The sequence below is a fragment of the Cebus imitator genome, unplaced genomic scaffold, assembly GCF_001604975.1.
Source record: "Cebus imitator isolate Cc_AM_T3 unplaced genomic scaffold, Cebus_imitator-1.0 Scaffold14, whole genome shotgun sequence".
In the NCBI taxonomy this organism is placed as follows: domain Eukaryota; kingdom Metazoa; phylum Chordata; class Mammalia; order Primates; family Cebidae; genus Cebus; species Cebus imitator.
This window is the reverse complement of record NW_016107329.1, coordinates 11,412,733-11,423,851: the sequence shown is the minus strand read 5'-3', so window position 1 is coordinate 11,423,851 and position 11,119 is coordinate 11,412,733. Positions and strand designations below refer to the sequence as shown.

The following is an 11,119-nucleotide window of genomic DNA, read 5'->3' as shown; positions in this document are numbered from 1 at the left end:
TAATGGCGGTGATGCTGGCGGTGGCAGTGGTAATGGCGGTGATGCTGGCGGTGGCAGTGGTAATGGCGGTGATGCTGGCGGTGGCAGTGGTAATGATGGTGATGCTGGCGGTGGCAGTGGTAATGGCAGTGATGCTGGTGATGGCAGTAGTAACAGTGGTAGCACTGGTAGTGGCAATACTAATAGTGGTGGTGTTGGTGGCAGAAGAGTGGTGATGGTGGTGTTGGCAGTAGCAATAGTGGTAGTGGTGGTGGCAGTAGTAATGGTGGTGGTGATGGCAGTAATAGTGGTGACAGTGGCGGTGGCAGTAGCAATAGCGGTGGTGGCGGCAGCAGTAATAGTGGTGGGCGGGTAGTGGTGGCAGTGGTAATGGTGGTGGCAGTAGTCATAGTGGTGGGCAGTTAGTTGTGGCAGTAGTCATAGTGGTGATGGTGGCAGTAGTAATAGTGGTGGGCGGGTAGTGGCGGCAGTAGTAACAGTGGTGATGGTGGCAGTAATAGTGGTGGGCGGGTAGTGGTGGCAGTAGTAATAGTGGTGGGCGGGTAGTGGTGGCAGTAGTAATAGTGGTGATGGTGGCAGTAGTAATAGTGGTGGGCGGGTAGTGGTGGCAGTAGTAATAGTGGTGGGCGGGTAGTGGTGGCAGTAGTAATAGTGGTGGGCGGNGTAGTAATAGTGGTGGGCGGTTAGTGGTGGTAGTAGTAATAGTGATGGGCAGGTAGTGGTGGCAGTAGTAATGGTGGCGGCAGCAGTAATAGTGGGTGGGGAGTGGTGGCAGTAGTAATAGTGGTGGGCGGTTAGTGGTGGCAGTAGTAATAGTGGTGATGGTGGCAGTAGTAATAGTGGTGGGTGGGTAGTGGTGGCAGTAGTAAAATTATTGTATTATTGAGACAGAGTCTTGCTCTGTTGTCCAGGCTGGAGTGCAGTGGCATGATCTTGGCTCACCGGAGCCTCTGCCTCCCTGGTTCAAACGATTTTCCTGCCTCAGCCTCCTGAGTTGCTGGAACTACAGGTGCACACCGCCATGCCCAGCTAATTTTTCTATTTTTAGTAGAGATGGGGTTTCACTATGTTGATCAGGCTGGACTGAAACTCCTGACCTCGTGATCGCCCGCCTTGGTCTCCCAAAGTGCTGGGATTACAGGTGTGAGCCACCGCGCCTGGCCATAAAATTATTAATATTATGGTGGTGGGTGCCACACAGGTGTGCAGAGGGCCCCAGGAGCCACCTCAGTGGTGGAGATGTGTACCTCCCTTGACTGCCCACCGCAACGCCACAGGCCTCTCCTGTCCCTGGCATGCTGCATGACGCCAGGTCTTCTGTGCACTTCACCACAGCTGGAGCAGGAAGGTGCAGTGGCCAGACTTGCAGGCTCCAGGCAGCTGCCTGTGTTTGAATCTTGGCCCTACTACTTGCTAGCTGTGTGACCCTGGGCAAGGAGCTTAACGTTTCTGTGTCTTTCCTTCCTTAACTGTAAAATAGGGATCAGATGTATTAGTTCCTGCCTGTGAAGCCCTTGAGGGCAGTGCCAGGCAGGTAGCCAGTACTCAGGGAGACTTAGGTCTCCACTTGTGTAACCCTCTACCCTGCTATTGGAATCTTCTCTTCAAAACAGCGGCCTCAGCTGAAAACCCTTCAGGGCCCTCATCAGCTTCATCCCCATCGACTCCCACACAGGCTGCTTCTGGTCATGCTGCCATCCTAGCCGTCCATGGCAGGAGATACCCGGCTTTGAACTTCCTGCTTCCTTCCTTCTCCTTCTTTCTTAGCTGCCTGACCACCCTTGCTCATTCTTCAAAGCACAGGCCGAGGTTCACCCTCAGCCCTCCTCCCCATCCCAGAGATGGACGAAGTGTGTCCACACCACGTACTGCCCACGCACACCTCAACCAGGATTCTTGTTATACTGATGCTCATGTTCAGGTTGCTAGCCTCTTGTGGTAGACTAGAGGTGCTATCATTTATTCTATGCTATAAACAATGTTTATAGTTTGTATGACAGTTATGGTATAAACTATACTAATTAAAAGTTTAGTGTTGGGCATGGTGGTTCACCCCTGTAATCCCAGCACTTTGGGAGGCTGAGGTGGGAGGATTGCTTGAGGCCAGGGGTTTAAGACCAGTCTCGGCAACATAGCGAGATCATGGCTCTACAAAAAAATCTTTTAAAAGTTAGCTGAATGTGATGGTCCATGCCTATAGTCCTAGCTACAGGGGAGGCCAAGGCAGGCGGATCGCTTGAGCCTAGGAGTTTGAGGCTGCAGTGAGTTGACTGCACCACCGCCCTCCAGCCTGGGTTAACAGAGCGAGACTTGTCTCTAAAATCAATAATAATAATTTTTGAAAAGCGTTTACTATGGGCTGGACCACCCAGGCAGGGCAAGTTACTTTAACCTCTGGGTCTTAGTTTGTATAAAATAGGGATGATAATGGCCATGCCACACAGCTGTTCTAGGGATCAAATACATTAGTAGGAACCATTCCCTTGCACACAGTAAATGCTAAATAATCTGCTTTGATCACTTTCATCATCCCCAGTGTTTCCTGGAACACAGGCTGTCCTTTCTGTGCAGCACTTGCCTTCTCGTAGACCACGTGGATGTCTGGTAAGAGAGGTGTGGGAATTCCACAGGGAAGTCAGAAGGGCAATAGCATTAAGGGGATCAACAAGAACAGGGTATCCAAAATTGCACAGATACTGTGTAAAACAAGGACAAAAGACGCTTGCTGGATTTGGTAACTTGCAGGTCACTGACATCTCAGATGAGCAATCGCTGCATGGTGAAGGCAAGAATCACACTACCTCGGGTCAGCGTGCTCAGTGGGTAGGGGTAGAAAAAGCAACATTTTAGGTCATGAGAAGCCACAACATCACTTTTATGTTCCAATGTGAGAAGAATGAAACTCTACATTAACAGAGAACAAGACAAATCAGAAGGTGAGACTGGACACAGCTTTTGTCCAAAGTCGGCTTGCAGGAGGCAGCAGGACTCAGGGGTGGTCACAGAGGACACACAGGCATCAGCAGAGGACACGTAGAGGTCAGTGGCTGTGAATGCTGCTGAGGAGGGGCCCCAGAACCCCTAGTGCAGACAGTTCCCAAAAGATGATGGACGATGAGAGCTATTTATGTGCTCAGGAGGCCGGGAGGCTGAGCAAGCCATTCTGAGGGGGCCGCAGAGCCTCAGGGCCGGGACCCCATGGACAGCAGGCGGTCTTCCTCAGAGTTTCAACTGCAATGCTGGAAAGAGCTGCGCCTGGCTCAAACTCCAGCTGTCAGAGAGAAACCAAGGCCCTCCCTCTCCACCCTCATGACCAAAGTCAGCCACCTGTCCCAGCTTCCCACTCCACTCCTCGCTGCTGGCTAGACACCTGGTATTTCAAGGCTAAGACCCACCTGGACTCCTATATTCACTTTAACAATTTTGGCTGAAGAAAAGAAGGCACAAGTAATCATACATGCTTCACCACCTTAGCCCACCGAAGGCATGAACGGGACGGAAGGTGTCAGCCGCAGGGGAGACGCAGCTCTAGACAAGGACACTCACCAGATGGAAGGCAGTGTGGAGTTCTGAAGCACGTAGGTGCGGTCCAAGAACAGGAAGATGCTTCTGATCATGATCTGACCAGCAGAAAGGAGAACCATTTACTTAGGAATTCTACTAGCAGAATCTTCAAGATCGGGCCTTTTGTACTCCATGCTAGCTGTCTCAAATCTAACAACTGCTTCCTGAGGGGAAGATGCTGTACACCACCCTCAGGGTTGATTTGTTTTCTCAAGTTAATTTTGTCCCCTTGGTATGTGATTTTCATCTCTTTGATATCGTAAATCTGATTGTAGAGATTTTAACACACTTAGCCTAAAAGGATATCTTTTTGTTTGTTTGTTTTGAGATGAAGTCTGACTCTGTCGCCCAGGCTGGAGTGCAGTGGCACGATCTCGGCTCACTGCAACCTCTGCCTCCCAGGTACAAGCGATTCTTCTGCCTCAGCCTCCCGAGCAGCTGGGACTACAGGTGCTCACCATTATGTCCAGCTAATTTTTGTATTTTTAGTAGAGATGGGGTTTCACCATATTGGCCAGGCTGGCCCTGAATCCCTACCCTTGTGATCCACCCGCCTTAGCTTCCCAAAGTGCTGGGATTTACAGGGATGAGCCACTGCGCCCAGGCCTTTTTTTTTTTTTTTTTTAAGATATCTTATGTTCAGCCAAGGCCTAACGGACATCTTTTAAATTTGGTCATTTTTTTTTACTGATGTGGTACATCTTACTAGATTAGGGAGACGCACTAAACTTTAAAACAACGAGTTCCTGGTACATGATGAAGCTCTTGGACACATCTCTGTCTCAGGGCTGCGAGCAGAGTGAGGGGACGCAGGATACGCTACTACCTGTCCTGTGCTCCTACCATCAAGCCCACTACCTGGCTGGGGAGACTTGCTGAAACATCTTACCAAAACCTTCCCAACAGACACTCAGCGAGCTCTAGCAGCTAGCTGCCAGGTGTCTGGCCCAGAAGTGAAATACACCCATCATCTCCTACTTACCTCATTTAGAAAACAAAAGATTTCAACCTACTTGGGAAAGCTATTAATACTACCTTTTCTCTCACGTAAGTAATTAATAGCCAGGTCACACTGAAAATTTATACATGAAGTCAGAGCCAATACATCTACAAAGCCTAAGACGTTGGCTGTACAGCTGCAGTAAAGACCTGGGATTCAGGCTTGATTTTCAGGAGTATGCTGTGCTTTAAGAGACATTTACAGACCCACTCAGGCATCTAAGAATCCTGTTACCACTGCAGGCTCTGATTGTGGACCTGAAGGCCAGCAGAGTAAGCAGTGCCCTCCCACAGGAGCTGAAGAGTTCACCTTCCTTGCTTTTCTCATTGTGCTGTTCAACTACAGCACTAACAGACAGTCCTAGACAGAACTTCTATGTCTCAGCTCTCAATCATGCGGGAGGGAAGATTGATGAAGCCATGTTTTGATTAAGGAAAAAAAAGTTAACAAGCTTACCATTTGTCTGCAGTGGTCCTGCCAACACGTGTTAATCTTCTTTAAAAATACAACACTATCTAGTGAGTCTGTAGACACCTGCTAAGGAAAACTTGCAAAACCCTGGCCAATTTATTACAATTTTAACCCCTTGATTTCAGCTACCCTCTCCACTGAATACTACACATCATTTAGTAATCGAAATTCTGAAAGGCTGTGCTATTAGTCTTGAATGTTCGTGTCCCCCCTCAAAATTCACGGGCTGAAACTCTCACTCCCAAGGTAATGGTGTTAGGAAGTAGGGCCTCTGGGAGGTGATTAGGTCATGAAAACGGACAAGCCTCAAGAATGGGGTTATGAAAGAGACCCCAGAGACCTTCCCACCTCTTCCAGCACATCAGGATGCAGTGAGAAGGTGCTGGCTGTGAACTAGGAAGTGGGGCCCCACCAGACATGGATCCTACCAGTGCCTCAACCCTGGACCTCCAGCCTCCAGAGCTGTGAGCAAGAGATTCCTGCTATTGATGAGCCACAGCCTATGGTGTTTTGTTACAGCAGCCCCAGTGGACTAAGACAGACGAGAAGTTCAATTATGGATCTCCGCATCTCATCACCGACATGCACTCAGCCTGCCGGAGCTGCCTTCCCTTCCCATGGCCACGCCTGCCCCTCCCTCTCCCTCTCCAGCCTCCCTTCCCGTGGCCACACCTGCCCCTCGCTGCTCCCTCTCTAGCCTCCCTTCCCCGTGGCCTCACCTGCCCCTCCTGCTCTCTCTCCAGCCTCCCTTCCCCGTGGCCTCACCTGCCCCACCTGCTCCCTCTCTAGCCTCCCTTCCCCGTGGCCGCACCTGCCCCTCCTGCTCCCTCTCCAGCCTCCCTTCCCGTGGCCGCACCTGCCCCTCCTGCTCCCTCTCCAGCCTCCCTTCATATTCTGCTTCCTTCACTACCAGACGCTTTCAAGTCCCTGCCAGCAGAAACACACCCAGGCCACTAAGTGCCTTGGGGCTGGATGGCCAGACAAAAGGCCCCGCTTCACAAAGTGCAAAAACTGAACATAATTCCAAGGGGGGAGGGGCTCCTGGACATGGTGACTGGCCTGGTATGAGTCGGCCACTAGGACCATTTTTTAAAAATAAAAAAAAGGTTGTGTTTTAAATAGACAGCATCTCATCATATTCCTAGGCCGGTCTTAAACGCACAGTCTTAAGCAATCCTCTGTCTTAGCCTTCCAAAGTGCTAGGATTACAGGTGTGAGCCACTGTGCCCAGCCTGTTAGGGCAAAGTGCAGCCGGACAGGAAAATGGCTCAGGTTCAACTTCCAGCCTCAAGGTAAACTGACATGAACTCTCATCCAGGTACCAAAATTAGGAACACTCTTACCTTGACTCTTAGAATGTGTATTTTTAGGAAAAGCCCCAAAAAGTAGTTTAGGACAAAGAAACCAAAATCTGGGCTCCTAGAGCAAGTGGCCTGGCATCCCTCAGGTTCATGCAGAGCTGAGAATTATAAATGGCTATAAACTGTCTGATGGTTTACTTAACACTCTTCACATCCGCTCTCACTGAGTCTCCCCAACCTTGTGGTACAGGCATTGTTCCCTTCGTACAGATGAGCAAAATGGCTGCTGACAGTGGACATAACACGGACTTCTTAGTTTAACTCTTCTTGATCCACCGCCTGTCAGCAACACAATACTGGCCAAGCCAAGGGACTTCTCTAGGTCTGTTTCTGCTGTGCGCAAGACACCACACACTCAGAGCCGACATAAGGTGGTGACAACATCCTCAGCACACAGAAAGGAGGAAAACGCATCAGTCAAGTAGGAGGCACAAATCAGACAGGGGCTGGAGTCTCAGGGTGGCAAAGAGTGGCCTGACAAGGAAAGAGTAGCAGGGAGGGCTGGGTGCCAGACAGAACCTGAGGAGGAATAAAGGGTGCTGAGGAAGCCCGAGGGGCTCCCAGGGGGTCTGCATCCTCGTCACACCAGGAAGTGCTGCGACCTCACCTACAGGAGCCTGGCTAAGACAGCTGACTCTATTTTCTCTTGAGGCTTTGCTGAATTCTCAGGAAGCACTGCCACTGCCAGAAAATTAAAAGCAGACAGTTAAAGCAAAGACCGAATGGTTGAATGGTTAACAGGTTCCTCTGGAAGAACTCTTTTTAAGTTGTGCAAAATTATAATGGCTTATTACATTAGGAAGCTACAGAAACAGTCTGGAAAAACAAAACAAAACAAAAAAAATCCATCATAAGTACATTGGACAGGCTTCAAGGAATCCCAACAGCCAACCTGCAGCTCTGACTCCAGAAGCTGAACAAGAGCTGCGGTTTGGACCCTCCAGTAAGCCTCTGCTGGCAGGTAGGCCACACCAGCCAAAGGTGGAGCTTTGTTTCAGGTTGAGGCTGCACAGACCCTTTAAACTTAATGGGGTTAAACTGACGCCAATCTGACACCATTGGGCAGCTCAGGTGTTGGGAAGATCAGAGTTCCACCTGGGGCAGTATCTTGTTACGATGGAAAGGTCCAACGTAAGATGTTCACCAACGTAAGATGTTCACTAAATGAGAAATACTTTATCTAAAATAGCTCTGTAAAATCAACATAGATCCTCAATCAGTAACTTTTTGCTATTTCCCACAGAAAAAAATACAAAATGGTAAGCTAAAATCACAGTGTGGCATTTACTAAGCGCCGGTCTTCTAAACATCAAAATCAACTCCAAATCCTAGGATATAACAAATAGCCATAATGTGCAATTCCAGGATGTGAGACATATAGACACAGTGAGAGTCTGTCAACAGCGTATTCTTGAAATGGGTTTCAGAGAAGGGCCAATCTGAGCTAAAAGATTTATACAGCCTACTGAGATGAGTTAAACAGCAAACAAAATCCAATAGCAGAAATGCTTACACCATTAAAAAAAACCTACCCATTGTATCTATAATTAAAAAGAAAGCAAAAAAGACAGTGCTTCTGTTGGGGCACAAGAGGGATACAAACATTTTCTACTCCTGGTTATCCTGCTTCTGCCAGTTCCAGGGAAGAATGACTCATCTGCTGCCTCTGTCCACAGACAGGCCAAAAGAGGACAGGCCTACGCCGACCCTCGTTCGTCTACACAACCCATGAAGGCAGGGGTGCTGTTTTGTCCCCTCTGATCTGGCTGAGCACTAACAGGGTTCTCCTGGGCTTTCATTTCTTCATCTAGAAAATAGGGTCAACAAAGGTACCTACAGCTCAGGGTATTGTGAGACAGAAAGCAATTCATGAATGTGCAGAGCTTGGCCTACTGCCAGCAAGTGCTGTGAACACGGTATCTGGTCAAGGGAGAACAGGCATGAGGTCTTTCTAAGGAACAAAGCCTGCTGTTGTCAGTGTGGATCATACAGGCATGCTCGCAGAGGAAACTGGAGCTTCGCGACTTCCCCAACAACCAAGGCTCCGCTGCTCACTCCCATGCCCTTCCCTTCCACTGATCACGCTGCTCTTGTGGTGTCCACCACTGCCTGGCATTCTGTAGCTGACCAGAGCTGCAATGCTGTCAAAGTGAACCAGGGGAAGGAAAATGTGAGTTTCATCTATTGTTATCTACAGGTTAGATTCTGCAGACAGCTGGCTTGACATTTTCAAAGAGCTCCCGGTGCCCATGCAGCCTGGCTGGGTGGCACGTGGTCCCACACCATGTGATATGGGATGAGCCACAACAGTTGCCTGTGGCTCAGTGAGTGTGCAAGTGTGTGGGTACGAACAGCTTTTATTTTGGGGAAGGGACAGCACCAAGAACAGGTATCTATTTTGAAAGGGACAACTAAGTGCAGAATTTATCAAACACCTGAGACAAGAAAATGGACGTGGTGAACAAAGACGCGAGTGAAGGACTCAATTCCACAAAAGCCCTTTTTCTGCCTGTGCATCTGACGGGTTTCATCTATACTCTAACATCAGCATACGATTAAAATATAATCAGCATCTAACATTACTTAAATCTTATAAAGTTACGTAAAGTACCGAAATATCCCAGAGGCTTAAAGAAATCTGAATATGCAGACCTTGAATACGCCCTGCCACGTGGGTATCTGAGCATCTGCCATCACATGAACACTTCGCCATATGAGACTGGGCTGGGTCACAACTCTCTTCCAGCAAAAAGAAGCTCTTTGAGGGCGAGACCCATGCCACTCATTCCTGTCCCTGGTTCCCAACACACAGTGTGGAGCTGGACATAAACACTCACCCATGTTTACTGGGTTAATGTACGCATGCAGCAGAAAGCCTTCGTCATGGTAACCACCACTCTCTGGTCTCATCATCCCTTCAGACTCTACTTGCCAGCCACTACGCCGGTTGCCATGTTAAACTTGCCCCTCGATTCCCACGAGATGACCCTCCAGGTTCTCTTCTCACCTCCCTGACACCAGCCCTTGGCCACCTCCACTGATGGCTCTGCTTACTTTTTTCTTTTTAGAGATGAGGGTCTTTCCCTGTTGCCCAGGCTGGAGTGCAGTGGCACAATCTCGGCTCACTGCAGCGACGACCTCCCGGGCTCAAGCAATCCTCCAACCTCAGCCTCCAGAGTAGCTGGAACCACAAGCATGCACCACCACGCCTGGCTCATTATTGTCTAGGCGGGTCTCGAACTCCTGGGCTCAAGTGATTCCCCCACCTTGGCCTCCCAAAATGCAGTGCTGAGATGAGAAGCATGAGCCACTGCATCTGGCCACTCTGCTCATTTTTCCTGGCCAGTTTCATCTGTGTCTGTGATCACCGGATCTGTGTCTACAGCCCCAAACGCACATCAGCACCTCTACCCCAGTGCCTCCTCACCTCCTTCAAACCAATGTGACCAAGACAGATGCTCCCTGCCTCAAACCTTGTCTGGTTCATCCTTCCACACCAGTTGGATCCCTTCCCTCTAAACCATGAGAGGTTTTCTGGCAGGATGCTGCCATTCCAACTCCATGGTTTTGCTGCCCAGTCAGTCAACTGACCCCTCACACCACAAAGGCACACACAGGCACACCAACTTCTTACAGACATAACCGACACTCTGTGCCTGAACACCTCAGATGAGTCTCCATCTTCAGTTAAAACCCTGACTTCTCGGTTCAACAAAGGCCCTCCATAATTCAGCATCCGCCTTCCTCTCCTTTTCCCCTTTAGGGATCCTGTCAGCGGCCAACTCTCCCACGTCCAGCAGTGCACCTGGCTCTTGTGCCCAGTACGCTTCCTCAGAGCCAGTGATTGTGCCACTGGCCTGTGCCACCTCCTCATCCACCCTTCAGGACACGGCTCAGACATCGCTTCACCCCTGCAGCACTCCCTTACGCAGGTGGGCTGGCTACTCTTTCTTTAGGTCCCAGGAGCTTATCTGAACCTTTGAAAACCCTTATCACAGCACTCGGAAATGCTTATCTCGATGCTTCTGCCATCCCCATTCGGCTTTAAGCTCCAAAGGGCCAGAATCCCATTCTACTCAAATTTATTTTCCCAGGGCCTGGTATTATACCCAGCACATGACCGATACTTAAAAACATGTGCCGACCCAATGAAAGGCTGTGGAGTGCTGGTCTCTATGTAAACTTATCATTCTGCCAGAGTGACCTCCATGAACAATCTAATTCTGGTTTCTTGCTTCAAAACCTGTAAGGATGCTGGGTGAATATCCCCAACTCCTTGACAGTATCCACAAAGATTCTAATTCAATCTCCACCTCAGCATCACAGCCTAAGGGCCACCAGCTCTCTGGAGTTCTAGTTGTGCCGCTGGGGATTTCCAAGGCACCCTCCGCACTCTGCATCGGTGCCGCATCTACAGGTGGGCGGACACTCCCCACCCTTCAAGGGCATCTCCTCTGGGAGGCTCTGCCCCAGATGCGTCACACGCCACCATTGCTGGCCTGACTCAACAGTTCTCAACTCAAGATGTCTCATGACTAATAAGGCCATTTGTTGGGAGGCCCAGGCGGGTGGATCACGAGGTCAAGAGATCGAGACCATCCTGGTCAACATAGTGAAACCCCGTCTCTACTAAAAATACAAAAAATCAGCTGGGCATGGTGGCGCGTGCCTGTAATCCCAACTACTCAGAAGGCTGAGGCAGGAGAATTGCCTGAACCCAGGA

At 49.7% G+C, this 11,119-nt stretch overlaps 1 protein-coding gene across 1 annotated transcript in view; it reads right to left on the bottom strand.

The window, feature by feature from the left end:
• Positions 1 to 11,119, bottom strand: part of CUL4A (cullin 4A) — a 57,722-nt gene that overhangs the window by 36,135 nt on the left and 10,468 nt on the right. Inside the window, exons 4-5 of the mRNA XM_017501159.2 lie at positions 5,021 to 5,090; positions 3,547 to 3,620 (exon numbers count right to left, since the gene is read on the bottom strand). Coding sequence (XP_017356648.1) covers positions 3,547 to 3,620; positions 5,021 to 5,090 — 144 coding nt within the window. The remainder of the gene's footprint in view (positions 1 to 3,546; positions 3,621 to 5,020; positions 5,091 to 11,119) is intronic.